At 42.5% G+C, this 17,922-nt stretch overlaps 1 protein-coding gene across 2 annotated transcripts in view; it reads right to left on the minus strand.

Moving 5' to 3' along the window:
* The window catches only part of SEMA3G (semaphorin 3G), a 73,505-nt gene that overhangs the window by 16,489 nt on the left and 39,094 nt on the right, over positions 1–17,922 (minus strand). Inside the window, exons 4-7 of one of the 2 annotated variants that reach the window (XM_083603336.1) lie at positions 10,734–10,853; positions 6,670–6,760; positions 4,840–4,956; positions 4,294–4,436 (exon numbers count right to left, since the gene is read on the minus strand). In XM_083603336.1, coding sequence (XP_083459462.1) covers positions 4,294–4,436; positions 4,840–4,956; positions 6,670–6,760; positions 10,734–10,853 — 471 coding nt within the window. The remainder of the gene's footprint in view (positions 1–4,293; positions 4,437–4,839; positions 4,957–6,669; positions 6,761–10,733; positions 10,854–17,922) is intronic. The other variant, XM_083603337.1, reaches the window with a different exon arrangement.

Below are 17,922 nucleotides of genomic sequence, written 5' to 3' on the forward strand. Positions count from 1 at the left end.
TTACTTTTCAGTGGCAGAAGCAGGAACTGAATCCAGCTCTTAGGCCCTTCATTCCATTAGGGTGTGTCAGGAGTGAGCCGGCAGTAAATCACACCATTCAAGTTGGAGTTAACTCTTTAGTCTGCACAGACTTGGCAGAGTGTCCGGCCTAATGAGCACAGCAATTCATCCCTAGTAGATATTCCTCATGGATCAGTTGCCAAGGCTGAAAGACCCCAACTGGTCCCTCCCACCATTCCTCCGCATCCAACCAGTCCCTGACAGGATAACTCTAAGGCTTCCCAGAAGCCAAAGGTTCAAGGTTGAAACAACTGCAATTGAAATAATTGTAACCTTTTGGAATGTGACACCTGGCTAACATATCCATGCGGAGGTCAGGTCTAGGTGGCTAACAATAATGTTTTTACCCATCAGTATTGCAATGGAGAATCAATAGCCATGAGGCCTGATGATGTGGCACAGTGCAGTCGATTCATCTAGATGTTAATCTGGCAGTGTCCTCCCAACAGTGAATGCAGCAGCTGTGGAATCCCACAAGACAAAAGGAGGGGTAAGAGCAAATGAGCATATTGATGGAGTCCTCATCCAAAAGTACTGGAGCAATCCCAACCAAATGGCACTCTGAGAGAAGGCAAGCAAAGCAGGGGGTAGATCTTCTCTGTTCCATATGGTGTAGTTCTCATCAACATTCCTAGGGTATGATGCTGTTATGATGCATATCCAATGCACAATCAGGGACAGAGGGCCTCTCTCAACAAGAAAGATGCATCCATAACATCCCTACTTCCTATGCATTTCCCCCTCAGTGATTACCTGTTATTTATTCCCCAGTTATTTCCTGCAAACCAGCTTTTCCCTGTTTTATCTCCATCCCCACTGCCAAAACAGATCCAAGTAAGAACAGTTCTCTGTAACACAAATGAAATTGGAAAATCTTTCTTTCACTTTATATTTTCCCTCAGATTTAAAAAAGAAAAAGTTTTCAAGCTGTTCACATTCAGTATAGCAGAATGTGAAACAGCCTTGAGTAAACAGCCTGGGTCAATGGTCAATTACCAATTATCTGGGTCGTGGAGGATAAGGTTAAAATAGGCTACTTGTCATGTTGGCTATTCTGCCTCTACATAGGAGTTGCTGGGGATCACGAGTGGGAAAAGGCTACTGTGCTCATCTCCTGCCTGTGGCTTCCCGTAAGTCTTTGGTCTGGTGCAACAGGGTTCTTTTTCTCTTCATATCTCATAAAACAACTTTCCCCCTTTCTGCCTTGACTCAGAGACACATTCTGCTCCTAATTCTACTGCCATGGGAGGTTCACTCTGGTTTCGGCACCTGCTAAAAACATTCTTGTTTAGACAAGCCTACCCGGAATGAAGCAGGGCCTTCTTGGTTGCAGCATCATGCCTCTGGAGCTAACTTCTCTAGCGATATCTGACAAATGTGCATCTCATTATTTCATCAGGGGTTTGGGGAGCGATGCAAGGCATCAGAATTCTTTAATTTCCCCCTGCCTCTATTTGGTGGATCTCAGGGTTCTAGTAAAAGACAAAGAAGAGGCATGGAGGCAATAGTGCTCCTGAATACCAGTTGATGGAAGCCATAGGAGGACAGAATGCTCTTGTGCCCAGGTCCTGCTTGTGGTTTTCCCCCAGGCATCTGGTTGGCCACTGGATGCTGGACTAATGGGCCATTGGCCTGACTCAGCAGGGCTCTTCTTATGTTTTCACCCTGCAAGCCAAAAGTCTTCCCACCCCTGCTGTGAACTTGGAAGTCCACACAATAAAAAGGCCAAAAACAACCTCAGGAGGACCAAAACAAACAAACAAACAAACAAACAACAGCCCCTTAAGCATGATCTCAATAGGTGGCCTTGGGTCTTTTTCTTTTTCAGTCTTTCTGTTTCTTCTGCCCCACCCTCAATTTTCAATACTGGGATAACAACGCTGGCCTTAAAATGTGGTACGTAATAAAGAACCCCTTAAAAAGCCCTAAGCAATACTAACAGGAGCCTAATGTTATTTGCAGGGTTGCTGCTTGACAACAAAATGAAACAAAACATGCTATTAAACCACATCTTTAACATCTTGAGCAGTTCAGTCCTGCGAGGAAATCTGCTGCTGATTCTAGTTTAGCACCTTAAAAACCAAGGCTGCTTTAGCAAGGAGCTACTACGGAACTAAAGTCAATTTAACAGGTTGAAATGTTAAGACAAAATGAAATGAAATGAAGAGCTCCTTCAAGCCTCTGTCCCTTCTGAAAACATTAAGTTAAATAAAGTTAGCAAAATTCAAAAGCATACTTAGTGTTAAGCACTCCAGTTTCAGCCCAACCAACAAAAATGTCTCTATAGCCATTGGGGCAAGATATGACAATTAAAACAGTTTCAAAGCAATTATTTCTTTCTTATTAATGACATTTATACGCCGCTCCATAGCCAGAGTTCTCTGGGCAGCTTTACAATAGAAGAACTAAAATACAATCCCTCGAAACCATAATAATATATAAACACAGCACAAAATTAAGCAGCAGGGATAAATAAATAAAATCAGCTGAAGATTTTCAAAGCAGCATAACTCAGTCTTTAAAACCTCAGAGTTCCAGCTCCGTAATGGCTCTCAAGTATAAATTATTTAACTTCAAGCCTTTAAAAATGAGGGCAGAGAGAGAAAGATATTTTCAGGAAAGGGCACAGGCTCTCTGTTCTGAAACATGCACATGCTCAGCAGAAGTCTCTGCTTCACCCTATGAGAAAGCGCCTTTATGGAAATCTCCAAGAAATGAATGCAGCAACTCTTCTATAAAACAGATGGCAATGGGCACAGAGAAATTATTTCTGCTGTTAGTCCATTTCCTTGCAATGCAAGTCTTCAGCTAAATTAAGATACACACAGGATGGTCCATCAGACCCTTTGATGGAATCCTTTGGAGGAAAAGCAAGTGAGCACAAAGCAGCTGTGGTGCAAAAGATCTAGGAAAAAAGGAAGGTTGGAACTGGAAGTGACATGTACAGAAAATGGGGGAGTTTCCATGTGGATGAAAGGCTGAAGAATTCAAAGGCTCTGAAGGAATCCCCCCACCATGCTTTTCCCTCCCCCCCCCACCACATTATACAGAATTACCAAAAAGAAAAAAATCCATGTTCCTAACCTTGGCTTGAAAAGAAACATTTGCAGTCACAAGAGATTTATGCAGCCCTCTCAAGCCAGGCACTGTCTTGACTGAAGTGCTTTAAAATGCTGTGCGTGCCAAACAGACTTCCTATACCGTAGCTGTTGATCAGGAGCCAAAGGCAGTACGGAAGCAGATCTGACTCCAGGGCTCAGCCCAAATGGGCTCAGCCCTCGTTAATAGATTTGAAAACTTGTAATATTGGGCCCAGAGCTTTGCAGGCAGGGGGCTATTATTATTATTGTTGTTGCTGCAGGGAGATTCTGCACATAGAAGGCAGTGGGCTCCAATCCATTATGAGCACCTTGCAGCCCCAAATGGCTGCACTTCAGTGTCCTCCTTAGTTCAGAGTGGCCCTTCTAGTACTAGGGGCATTGTCATGTCACCAAATCTGACTAGTTGATCTGACATCATGATTATGATACAAAAAATGGTGATGAACCTACAGTCAGCTGAAGCTGAAAGCATAAATAATATTGCCGAGGTGTGCATGAATCAGGGAAGGTGTTGGGTCCCCTGAAAGCCCTCATTTTAGGTACCTAAATTTGTCCAAGAAGATCTGTCTCTCTCTCTCTCTGTATTTAAGCCCATCCAAGGCTTATGCAACCCCTTCCACTGGCTTTACATTAGCAGCCTATGGCTAGTACAGTAATAGCTTGTTATTTCCAGGGAGTGTGCTGGTTCTGAAATCGAAGGGCCACAAGGGATTGGTAATGAGATTTAGCCACAATCAAGCCACTGGGACATATAAAAACCTGAGATTCTGAACAGGAGAGTTGAACCAAAATCAAATGCAGCCTTATGTTGTGGCAAAAGAATCAGGGAGCTTCTCTGGTGTTACCAGTGTATGTTCACCCTTTATTTTGATTGTGCACTATGAGGGCTGCTCCAGGCTAGTCCAGCTAGGATGAACAGTAGACTAGCCTTGTCCTGTGACATGCAGTACATTTTAAGTGACAATGGTGGGAGGAACTCACATGCAGGCACACACATACATACATGTAAGCACATATGTCCAATAATATAGCTTTGGAGTCAGTAATGCACCAAGCTGTTGGTCTCCATACATTCAGTTCCACGTGTGATGCTCATCACATTCTACAGACAAAATAGACCCCATGAACTCACCACACACACCCTCCCCACACGGCTAAAGATGGCCCGGCCTTTGCTGTCCGACTCTGCTGCTTTCTCAGTGAAGAAAAAGTAGACTTTGTCATTTTCCCGGTCATCATTGTCTGGGATCAGATAAGCAGCAACAAACTTGGGGGCTGTAAGAAAAATATTGTACGGGCACGTTAGAAAGAAATCGCCAGAAACCGCTTGAAGCATGGCACAGACCTTTATTTTATTTTATTTTTAAACCTTTTCAGGCTTCCTCTTGGCATGGTTTGTTTAGTTGTACTTAACAAGATTTATACTGTGTACAACTAAATTGGAAAAACCTGTGAGCAGTTTACATAAAACCATATAAAACATTCCTAATTAAATACTAATAAGCTCACTTTAATAACAAGTGGTTACCAAAAGAAGCAGCACACGAGGTGTCCTCTTATTAATGGGCATATATTCCAAAGAGGCTTAGTTATACAGACAACTCCCCGTCCTTATTTTCTAAGTACAAATTTATTGTAGCCTTTGGCCTCCACTCCACTTCACATCCTGTTCTCCTACCATTAAGCAGCCGCTGGTCCATCTCAGTGCGCAGAGGGGAGCGGTGTCCCATAGTTCGGAAGATCACAGAGTCCCTGCCCAAGAAATCTGCTGTTAGTCCTGTATACAAGTCTCCACCTGGGAAAGAAGCCCCACAGAAACAATCAATCCTTGCATAACAGTCATGCACTAACAAGAAAAACAATACGTAGCATTATAAAACACACTAGAATATTCAAAAAGCTTCCCATACATGATGGTTATTATCATCCTATATTATAACTATCATATAAAGTACATCAGTATTTGTAGATAGGAGGCAGAGAGAGGCTAGCCTTGCCTAAAATCTCCTAATGAATTAATGGTGAGTGTTGATTTGGGAACTGGTTCTTTCAAAGGTCATAATCTTGGCAAGTCCCTTAATTGCTTGGCTGAAAAATCACATAAACCTGTTTTATACAACTACACCAAAAAGAGGAGATTTTGGCCTGATTCACACATTATAACACTAAGCCATGGTTGAAAAAGTCATGAGTTAACCACAAGTTGTTCCCCAGACAGACAAAGGAACCATGGCTTGTTTCTTCAAAATTTGGTCAGTTTTCCAGCTACTTGTGCCTTGTGTCCTTTTTCTTGGTGAGCGTCTGAGGTGTCCAAACAAACTATGGTATGGTATGGTATGGTATGGTATGGTATGGAAGGATGCTGAGTTCACACATAATGCCAAGCCATAGTTAAACAACAGACTTCAGATCATTGTTCGCTGGCAATAAACAAACAATAGTGAAGCCATTAGTGAAAGTACAAACATAACATCAAACTATGGTTTAATAAACCATGGTTTAATAGACCACAGCTTTGAGTTATATACAAATCCTAAGGAGGTCACATCAGCACAGAGATCTTGAAAGAGTTCAGAAAATGCCTTACACAAGCATTCAAGTACGGTCGCTGACAGATTACCCTCCTTTCACATGCCTAGTTTCCTAGTTGAAATGTTGGTATGTAACACACGATTGGGGTATACTGCAAGTTCATTGGATGAAATATAGTTGAGAAGCAGGTACACTTTTTATGGGGCGGGGGGGCATAGTCTCACCTATGAAAGGGACCACATATCAACTGCTGTAACCCACCCTGGCACTTTATGGTGAAGGCAGGTAAGAAACTGAAATAATAATAATTTACAAACCATATACTGAACTGAGGAGAAGTATGGATGCCTCCAGTGAACATTCAACCCCCCCCCAAACCTATCTTTGGGGAGGGGGTTCTATAAAGGCTTTCCTATAAAGAATTCACTACTGAATTTTGTATTAACTTTAGGTTGAAGGTGCAATTTATTGGTCACTTTTAAAACTGGTTTGGACAACCTGAGCTACCTCCAGTTTTCACTTCAGAGAGCAGTTGGCTGCAGTGTGGGTTTATGAAGGTACAGTAGCTTGCTTGTAGCCTTTTTTTTCTGCCAGAAGCTGACAAGCAGTAAAATCACATGATCAAAAAGGCTTTCCCATCCCAAAATAGTGGTTAAAGACCATGTCCTCAGCTCTTGAGGTGGCCATGAAAGAGTCTGAGAGAATGGTTGGGCCACCCCTCCACGAACTTCCCTGGACCGACTTAGATCCATGACGTCTGAGGGAAAGAACTGAAGAGGCAAAGACTAGGCAAGGAGCTCGCACTACTAGCTTCCGGGGAAACCACCAAAAGCTGAAGGCAAATTTTGTAAGCTTGTTTAGTGTTTTAAACTGCCTTGAATGCCTTGGCAGAAAGGCAATATATAAACATAAAAATAAGGACATTCAACCCTGCTGCTAGGGTACAAAACTCACACTGATCTAGTTTGGCACCTACCAATGAAAGCACTTGCAAATGCCCTGTTGGGCTCATGAGGACATCTGCCCCGGCCACTTTCTACACTGGAAGGATCCAAGCTGAACACATGCTGGGGAGAGAAGAGCACAAATGACAAATAAGGCATCAAGACAGCTTAAAAGAACCACAGCTCTCTGAGTGGGTAGTCTGAAATTCAGAGGTGATGAGGGAGTGCTCATGTGGAAGGAATGAAGAGAGCCTGGACAGATGCATCAGAAAACATCTTAGGACGAGCATGGGATGCTAGCATAGAGTGACCAGGATGAAGTTTTCTATCTAACCATAAGAAAAATGGATGCTGACATTATTCAGCGAAAATTAGGGCCTTAATTTCACATGACTCCAGCTGGTCATTTGCAATTACATTGACCCTGTTTTGGTTTTTTTTTAATTAGAGCCCCCATGTGCAGAAAGGAGAAGTTTAATTCTTCCCTCCCCACTGCAATCTCAACAGCAGCAGCAGCAACAACACACACACTGGTCAAAAGCCCCCATTGGGCCATTTTCTTTGACATTGAAGGGCGAAGCGATTATTTTTTCCTTTCCCATACACCCCAGTTTCAATTAAACAACCAGGGGTGCACCTCTAAGTAAATAATTAGATCATGGCAGCATGACTGTAAGCAATACAATCAACACCACATGTAGTTATGCTCTCAGGGTGAACATGTTAAATCTGTATATTTCTCAATACTGATAGCCCTTTAATTTGTTTATTATTGAAATCATTTTGGCTCTGGTGTGTTTTTACAATAAGGAATTGTACTTATTTCAGATTTGGTTACTCAGAAAATTATGAACAGAGGCCTGAGCACTATTCATCTTTCCTGTCTTCTTCTGATAAGTTTAATCAGTCATAGTTTCAGGAAACTGAGAGGCAAGCCCATGATGTTAACAGCTGGGACTTGGAGAGACAGCAACAGAGAAAACTGCCAGAACAAGAGGAACCTTTTGAGTCAGTAAGACTTTCAGAAGAGCTCAGAAGACCATCTCCTCATTTCTCCAGTATGATTTTACAATCTAGACTACAGTTATGTAACCCTTGATGGGAGCAGAGGGGCAGGGAGAGAGTGAAGACTCTAGTCTAGAACATTCTTACCCTGGGTCCCAGATGAACAAAGAGTTCCTTCCCAAACCAACCTGCTGGGTTGTCTAAAAGATTTTGGTGAAAGGCTTTTGCTCTGTATTGACTTTCAGATGGTAAGCAGTTATGACACTTTTGATCCAGCACCACAGACCATCATAAGAATAAAAAAAATTAAAAAGTGGCATATATGAGACAGTGGGCCTGAGGATGCTGGGAATCTGTATTATTCACCCTCCTGCTTTGCAATGCCTGGAACAGCTTGTGCTTTCCTGCCTTCCTGCCAGTTATCCACTTGGCCAGACAAAGCAGCCTCTTCAAGCTGCCTAATTAAATGTCTTCATCATGCAACTGTCCACCCACACCCAAGCATAGGGTTGTTCCCCAGTGCAGTTTGCAGGCCAATATAAGGCCAAGGCTAGGCCTTGTTGAATTTCTGACATGCTGCAGCAGCAGCAGCAGCACAGGACCCCAATTGTATTTTGTTACGCCTCTCAATAACGTGGCTAAATCAGCATGAGCGTTTAGCAAAGGGGGAAGGCACTGCCGGATATGGTTATGGGGTGAGATGTCAGAGGGACAGTCCGATCATCCCTTTTGCTCACGATGAACAGCTGTGCTGAAAGGGTCCTTTCTCTCATGCACTCAATAAAAGCTTCTGCGAGTCAAATCCTCCCAAGCGAGAGGGGTTACAGGGTGAAGCTGAATGACCTTCCTGCTAAGGCCAGCTTGATTTATGAGCAATGGCTCAGAGGGAAATCAAAAGCTTGGAGGGAGGGAAATGCCACCCACATATTTTATAATTAATGTGTGTGTGTGTGTGTGTGTGTGTGTGTGTGTGTGTGTGTGTAATATATATATATATATATATATATATATATATATATATATATATATATAAATCCCAGCAGGAAGCAAGCACTGTCTAAATCCATAAAGACTGTACAACTTCAGGAATCAGTCCAGAAAAGAACCACAGGGATTGAGCTAGTAAATGAGATCCATGTCACAATGGCTTTCCTTGCTTGGAGCAGGAAGTTTAGCAATATGGTTAGTAGCTCCCAACACCAGACAAATAAAACCGCAGTCCAAAATTGGTGCTCTGGACTCTCCCAGTCGTGACATCAGCCAGCCATACTTGTAGTTCTCACATGAGGCAGCCAAGCATTGTTGCACAGGGAGAGAAAGAGCTGGTGTTCATGTCTGTCTGCCCACCCCAAGAGACAGGTGGTTTAATGCAAATTATTAAGAACATGCTGCTTCTCTTCTGAGCACAGTCGTTGAGATCTCAATTTCACCTGCCTCTTCCCTGGTTCTTGGCTCTGTTCCCCCGTTTTAGGCTCGCCCTTTCTCTGTCTTTCTTTTTACACAGCCATCTTTCTTGTTCCTTCTTCCCTTCAAATAGCTAACAGAATGTGCTTGGAGTGAGCGTCCAAAAAATAAAGGGGGCGTGGATTTCTCTTTAAAAAAACAACCAGAAAGGAGAGGTCGTATGAGCTGGGGTCGGATACACAGTAGAGCATCAATCAGCCTGACAGATTAATAGACCCAAAATCCATTTCTTTCCTGGATGCTTACATGGTTGGACAAATTCCACAAGTCCAGCCACATTAACCCATAACAACAAGAAGACTTAAGTGCATCTGATATTACAGTCCAGTTTATTGGGTAACAAGGGTCCCCCCCCCATGTTTAAAGAAATACAAGCACTTAAATCAGCCTTTCTGTTTAATAGGGCAATATAAATGTATGGTTGGGAAAGATTGTTGAGGAAATGCAAAGCTAGAAAGTTCCTGAGCCTAGAGCACACTTCAGTCATTCAAACCTCATGCACTGAGGGAGAAAGAGAGGATGATCCCATGGCCCTGTCCTCATCCCCCTCCCAAAAATTTCATTGCTCTCTATGTTATGGGTAGGATTGCACTAAGCAGTTTCCATTGGGGAAGTCCCTAGTGCATTTGGGGCAGGTTGTGTGTGGGTTCCTGTGTTCAAAGGGCTGTCAGAAAACCCGTTTGAAGATATGCTTTCATTGACAGTGCATCTTCAAAGGGGCTCACTGCAAGCTGCTTTAAAGTCCATTTCCAGGCACAGTTTGGATTCAAGTATTTTTTCCTCTGCAAAGAAAATAATGGTCATTTTCAGGCATGGTTTGAATCTAAATTGAATGCAGTTACATAAACTGGGGCCTATAGTGAGCCCTTTGAAGTTGTCCTGACAGAGGCAATCAGCTGATCTCATAGGGTCACTATCAGCGCTAATCAGCGAGTCCCTCTGAGGGTGTCACCTGATGTCATAATGGCATTAGGTGACTGTCAAAAATGTCCCGCAGGGTGGGTGGCTAAGTAAAGATCTTGGCTGTAAAAACTTCCCCCATCCCTCAACTCCTGATCTACCTAGTCCAGCATGTATTTTCCCATAAGCACCTAGTTTGACACTTGGGGAACCAAATGGTGAGCTAGATCCTGATTCCACAGAGCTCTTCTTATATTCTTCTGCAACAGTCTACCTACGGAAGAGTTAAGACATCCCATAAGATAGGGGCTCAGTGACAGAGTCAATTACCTGTAGCACTTCATAAAACGTACGCTGTATTACAGACACAAATCTACATCTGAGTTACAGTATACCAGGGGTTCTAACACAGAACTCTCATAGTGGCCAGCACACTGGAACAAAGATATAGTCAAAGGTTAAGAGATAAGCAAATAGCTCAAGACCGGCTACGGCAGATATTTCACTTAAAACTTTTACTTACTGTTGTTAAACTATTGAGAGTTGCTTCTGCTCATCTACCAGCAGATCCTGATCTACCTGCTACCTGCCCTGCTCTTAAGTCTTTGTGGTGATGGGAACCACATGTCTTTGCATTCCTCTACATGCCAGATCTTCCCACACCATACATTTATCGTGTCACAGGGCTAACATTATCGCAGAGGGGGGAAAGGGAATCCTTCCTTACCTCTCCTCGGTGTCCCACGTAGATAAGAGCACAGATTGGGTGGAAAGCCCCTGTTCCACAGGCCAATAAGTGTGTCCGGTTCAAAGGGTAAAGCACTCTGATGTAGTTGGCACATTCTGTCTGGAAAAGAAAGAACGATTGGGATTCATGATGCTTCACGTGCATCACAGAAATCGACTTTTAGCAATGATCAAAGTTGGTTAAAGGTGGGTGGGTGTGATGACAGGATGGACATTGAGATCAGAGCTTAATCAGCAGGAGAGGGAAGAGAAGAGATACAAGATCTCTCCATCAACACAGTTGAGAGACCAGTTGGTTCTTAGAGCAACCTGAGCTTTAACCTGAGCTTATTTATTGCTTTCTCCCTTTTTTCTCATGTCTTTTTTAGATGGTAAGCCTGAGAGTAGGACTCTATTCCTGCTTGCTGGTTTCCCACAAGCATCTAGTCAGACACTGTGAAAACTAGACTAGATGGGCTATTGGCCTGATCCAGCAGACTTCTTCTGTGTGTTTTTGTGATTTGTAAGCTGTTCTGGGTGCTTTTTTGGCTGCAGTGGAATTTTTAAAAAAGTTTAATTAATTAACTAATTAAATAAAAGTGACTATGGCAGAAAAGGAGGCAGTATAGCCAAAACAATTCAGAATGAAAGCAGGTGTCATATTGGACTTGCCAGCATTGTCCTCTGGGTCAAAGTCAGCAACAATGCTGAGCCCTGGGATACGCCAGCTCTTTCCCCACCCTACGCCTAGGATCCAAATAGCAGGAAGGGATACATGCAGATGTAAACCCTATAGCGTTTTCCAATCCCCTAAGGACCACAATGATGCAAAAAATCTGGTTCCACATGCAAGTGCACAGAACAATGCCAAATACCTTTACAGTCACACGGTCCATTCCTCTCTCCAAGCTCACGTGACCAAGCCCCATTGTATTATGTCCAGCTAGGCATCAGGCCTTCCTTGTTATTGTGGAAATGGGCAGTAAATTCCTGCTTTTTTAATTTAAAAATACGTTTGGCACGTATCCCACACTCCCTGCCACTCCACTCTAGCTATTGCAAGCCCTTTCCCTCATCAGACTACACGTGTGACCCCTTTGCTTCCATCCCATTGTATGGTCAACTCAGGCCAGGAAGTGAGGTCTTCATATTGCCTTGTGCCCTGATTTCCTGTATGAGCCAAGATATATGCTACGTAACAGTGTTGTTAGGTTAGCAGAAAACAGGAAGAAACTGTCACAATAGGGCTAGAAACAGCATCTTTATTTAGAAATTCCAAGAAGTAGGCTTGACAATACTTCAACTTTTTTAAAAAAACAACCACACAGAACCTCTTTACCCCTACTTCAAACCACGAAATTGTCGAAGAATCGATCTTTAAAAGAAATCCACGAGGCTTCTCCCCCAGTTTGATTCTGAACTCCTTTGCTGTTGATCTGTATCAAAGTCACTTTAATAGCTATTTACGTTTAAGAACACTATATACATGATTTATGGATTAAATCATAAAATTACAATTAAAATCCCAAGAGTTATAATAAAATTGCTGAGAGTCAGATGTCCTCCAAAGGGCAACACGATGCAAAAGAGTTCCTCAAAAAGGACAGGGAATAATTGCCCTCTGCCTGCAAAGACAATAACACTAAGAGGCAGTTTAAAGGAAAGCAGATTCTGTATTAATTAATGGGCCCTAGAACAAACAGTTTGGGAATGACAAATACCACTTCAGTGCTACAGGTTGTTGGCATGCACAAACATTGAGACTCCTTCCAATTCCATGAAATATGGGATCTTTGATCGTGAGCCAATGTACTGGGTTCGTTCCAGGAGGCCACTAGCTGCCTCCAGACCATTGATCAGAAACCAAGATGCAGAACAGAACCCCAACCAAGCATTGCCAGTTTACACTCGCTTTGCTAGATAGCTATTTGGCCATGTCTCTGTGTCTGTATGTGATTTTAAAGTTTGGTATGTAATAATTTTGTGTCAATGAGGATAAAACACAGAATGAAGACTGACATAAACCCTAATTTAACCTGCAAATTCAGTCATCAGTTTGTACAACAGTCTTGGTCATTCCTCTGCTCCACCAACTCCATGGGAATGTGGGCTATTGTCCACAACTTAGTATGAAAGGGTTAGCCAATTTTCTAAAATAAGGGAATGTCTCTTAAATTATAAACTAACATTATATGGCGTTTCACACTTAACACAGAAATGTAACGGCTCTCACTGCCCTTCATCACTCCACCAAGTCTTCCAGACCGCCTCTCACCCTGGAAATCCACCTCCACTTTGCTCTTTGAGGCAACAAGGAAGCATGGTTAGGTAATGGACGTCTTACCGAAATGAGAACAAAAAGGAACACAAACATCGGCAAAAGAAATGCCATAAGGAATGCAGAGATAGAGAGAGAGGTATTGGAGGTGCATATTACTAAAACATTAACACCAACAATAAAAATAATCAAATATATTACAAACAGGGAAGTGGTTAGGGAAGCTGTTTGGCAACAACATAAAAAAGTCAAATAGTGTGCTAAAGAAGAGTAAGGCGATTGCAGTGAAACTGAATTATTAGCATTCATCTTCACTGTAGAGAACATGGGGCAGATACCCACACCAAAAGTGACATTTTCAGGAAGGGAGTCTGAGAAAATGAAGCTAATAGTAGTGACAAGAGATGATGTTTTAGGCCTGTCTCACAAACTAACAAATCACTGAATCGAGATGTTATTCATCTGAGAGTTCTCAAAAGAACTCAGATATGAAATTACTTATCACCTACAAAAATATGTAACTTGTACCGAAGACTGGCCTCTGTACTTGAAGACTGGAAAGTGGTCAAAGTAACACTTCGTTTAAAAAAAAGGGGGGGGTGTCCAGGGTGATCTGAGAAATTACAGGTCAGATATCTACAACTGCTCTAGATAAATTGGTAGAAAGCATAATTAAATATACCATTATCAGGCATTCAGAAGGATAAGTCTAGCTGGAAAACAATCAACATGGCTTTTGCAAAAATAAGTCTTGTCTCAAAACTTGCTTCCTCAAAACCATCAGGACAGCCACATGGCATAAGCAGCAATCCATGTGTGGCCCATAGCTTCCTGCAAATATCCCAAAACCTTTCATAACAGAAATGTTCCAAATGTACCAAACTCATGATGGATGTATATCCAGAGTCAGAAGCACCATGCTTCTGAATACCAGATATTGGGAAACAAGAGCAGGAGAGGACTGTTGCCCTTGGGCCCTGCTTAGGAGCATCCATAGGCATCTGGCTGGACCCTCTGGGAAACAGAATGCTGGACCAGAACCAGCAAGGCTCTCCTTATGTTCTGTCCCCAAGAAGGAACATCAGCAAGGAACCTAATTTCAGCTGCTCTCAAATTCTGATAGAGATATAGGACAAAATGTAATAGTGGTGGTGGGAGGGACAATGGCAGGAAATGAAGGAGACATACAACCTTGATCTGGACAAAGTAGTCATTTAAAAAGGAAGTTTAGTTAGTTACACAGCAGGATGACAAATGACCATTCACAAGTCTGACCTGGATTAATTGCTCCCTTTTCCGGAGCAGCTAGAATTGGCAGATAAGCACAGAGAAGTCAGGGAGACCGCTGAAGGCACCTCCAGATTCCGATGGCCTCTAAAGATCTATCCATCTCACAACACACAGAAGGAACTACATCTATTGCTGTAGAAAAACAGATGCTTAGTGACTCCCACTCTTATCCTGGCCTTCTTACTCTGCATCACCCCATCAAATAGAACATGCTATATCCTATCTCTGATTATCCATCTTAGCTGTACCAATTTTTATTTTTTATTTTTTAGGTAATAAATTACAAACCTCAAGGGAACGAAATAATGGGTTACATAACCCTCTGCTTTTAGTACATGGGTTCAAAGCCAGGCCAAAGTTGGTACCCAGTTAAGACTATACAGGGATTAATAGCAAGTGAAGCACAAGTCTAATTCATGGCAGGGAAGTGTCACACTCACAAAAGTCAGAATCGCAATCAAGGAAAAAAGGTTGAGGTCTGAATGTGTTCAAAAGAAATTCATTATTTCTCAAAACAACCTCCATAAGGTGTGACAGTTCATGTTTTTCATACATTCTTCCTCACATTGGGAAATTTTGCAATGTCAAGATGATCCTTCCCAATGTTTCATAAACTGTGATTTATTAAAAGCTGGCAGTTTTAACAACATTAAAGTATTCAGATAGTGCATCTTTTGTACAAAAATGAGAGTCACAAATTAACCTCTCACATCCTGACTTATTTCTTGGATTGCCATCTTTTCTAACATATTGGAGGGAAATAGGAACAAAAATTGAAAATGCTGGAAATGGGGCAGGATAAGAGCCCCCATGTTGTAAATTTTAATAACTTGTGACATGAAAGAATAAGTGATTTTAAAAGAGTTCAAATTTTTAAGTTTAAGGTTGGAAACACTATATTCCAATGGAGTCCTAATATACCTTTTGCTATGTTAAGCTAAACCAAAATAGAGGAGTTTAGCATCAAATTACCAAGGTCCTTAGTCCAGATAAACAACCAGAGTTCACTGCCGATAATCTAATTGCTTTCATACACCCATTTCTCCTCCCCTTATAATAAGAAAGTTGGCTCTGAAGTCCATGTTTCCATTTCTTTTAGCATTTACTACTACTGTTTTTCTAGTGGCATGAGGAGTTCTAATGAGTCTATTTAATTCTGTCAACCATGATTAATCTCTGTTTCCATTTAGCTGAATTATGGTGCTTAGAGAAGCCTTCTGACACTCCTAGTCTCACAAACATACTACAGGAGCAACTGGTTTTTCTCAGGCAAGAGGGAACCAGAGTTAAAAGTAGCACCTGAAAACAAGGAATACTTCTTGTCCCTCTCCTTATCAGTCAACAGACATGCAAAATGTTATGCTCATGATGCAGCCACTTGTGGTAACTAGAATTCACTCAGTTGGTTGGCTTGATTTCTCTACAGTGGTACCTCAGGTTAAGTACTTAATTCATTCCAGAGGTCTGTACTTAACCTGAAACTGTTCTTAACCTGAAGCACCACTTTAGCTAATGGGGCCTCCTGCTACTGCCGTGCTGCCGGAGCACAATTTCTGTTCTCATCCTGAACCAAAGTTCTTAACCTGAAGCACTATTTCTGGGTTAGTGGAGTCTGTAACCTGAAGCGTATGTAACCTGAAGCGTATGTAACCCGAGGTTATAAATGAGGGCATAATGTCTGGGTGTCATGTACCAGCTCACAGAGGCAATAAATAATGAAAAGCAAAGGAACGGGCAGTGTTGTCAACAAAGTCACAAAGTGTTATCGATAGAAGAATCAAAGAAAGGTACAGTACAGAAATCTACTGTTTACAAAACTTGGTGGATTGCTTTGTGGAAGCCACTGTCTGTCTGCCTCAGTTCCCTCCTAGTAAACTTCACAGTGCAGTGATGAGGATGAATTATGAAAATTTAGTATAACCATCAGGCAGAATGGCTGACGGCAATGACGCTTACCTTCTAGTTGGGTGCCTTTGTGGGATGGCGCCCGCAAAGGCATTTCACTTCCGTAAGATAATTGGACCTCTGGCGGTAAGTGTATTCCTAAAAGGCATTATAATTAAGAACTACTTCCATTGCTCTGTTCCCTGCAGTGTGGCAGGGTCAAGTTCCCATATTAAGAACCCAGATACTGTAGTGCCCTTCAGTGTAGCTAAATGCTTCATTTCAGAGGATTCCCTGCTTTGTTTCTGCAAAAGTTACCCACTAAAATAGCAAGGAGCTGGAATTTTAAAAGGCTAGCTACCCGAAAGGCTGCAGCCATTGGTGACAGATTGCAAAATAAACATGTGGAAACCGAAGTGAGTGATGGCCACTCTTGGGAGCAATTACTTTGGGATGGACTGTCAGCAAGGGGTTCAGATCCCCTCTTAGGCCCCTCAAGGTCCCCATTGTCTCCGAGCATGTTTTCTAAGTAACTACTTGCGTGACTGTGAAGTGATATGTAAAGAATAGGCAAAGCTAGAAAGTAAAATGTGCAAGGAGCCCTGCGGGAAAAGCTCCCATTAACATTTTTCCCGGGCTCTGTCCACACAAGTGGCTGCCTAGTCAGACTTAGAGGACTGGGTGCAAATCCTGAACTGTGAGCTCAGTGGGTTGTTGTGGGCCATCCACTGTCAGTTCCCTCCCAGTAATCCTCACAGAGCAGTGGTGAGGGTAAGCTATGCAAGGGAAAGGTGGCGGAGCCTGTGGCTCTCCAGATACTGCTGGACTACAACATCCAGCATCCCTCACCTGGACCTGTGTTGGCTGGGGTTGATGGGAGTTGTAGTCCAATGACATCTGGAGAACCAAAAGATTTCTCACCCACAAAGTAAGGGAATGGAAAACACTGCAGCTATGAGAAAAGTAATATAAATATACCACATATGTATTTGTTTATGTATAAAACATTTATATCCCATGTTTACTCAAATAAGGTATTCGGGGTGGATTGCAGTCAAAATATCTTAAAACAAAAGAAACACAATCCAGCAGTAAGAAAATAAAACAAAAAAAGCAAGAACAATGAACAGTACCACAATATATGGTTTTTTTAAACACACATACACACACCTTCAAGTGGGGTTGTTTAACCTGGCATCTGAATGTATCCAACGAGGGCAGAAGGAGATGTCCTGGCATCCCCTGATGACTATAATATGTGGGCATCTTCATGCAGGAAATTATGGTCTTTCAGGTAGTGTAGTCACCATACACGCTACACCTTTAAAGCACATTCAAAGCAGATGCTTTCCCTCAAAGGATTCTGGGTCTCTGCCCCCCTCTCCTCCCCCCACGAACCCCCTTTAATCCCTGAAGCTGGGCTGTGGGGTGGGAGAACACCCAGAACTAGGCATGGGGGAAGACAAGGAAGATTGTTCCATCTGGAAAGCTTCTGCCGACAGAACAATCAACCTAGAGCAATGCTGAAGTAAGATGCTGGACCAGGTGAGCATTTGGTCTGATTCTGCAGAGCTTTCCTTATGTAATCATATCTCCCTTGTAATGTCTCTTGAGGGGGAAGCAAACTTAGCCCAACAACACATTGGTGTTCATATACATCTGGCACATCAATATGAACTTTCCTTCCCGCCCCCACCCCCCCACCCCTGAGGATTTTGGAAGCCTGTTTAACCCATCA

The sequence above is a fragment of the Podarcis filfolensis genome (assembly GCF_964270895.1).
Source record: "Podarcis filfolensis genome assembly, chromosome: 2".
Taxonomy (NCBI): domain Eukaryota; kingdom Metazoa; phylum Chordata; class Lepidosauria; order Squamata; family Lacertidae; genus Podarcis; species Podarcis filfolensis.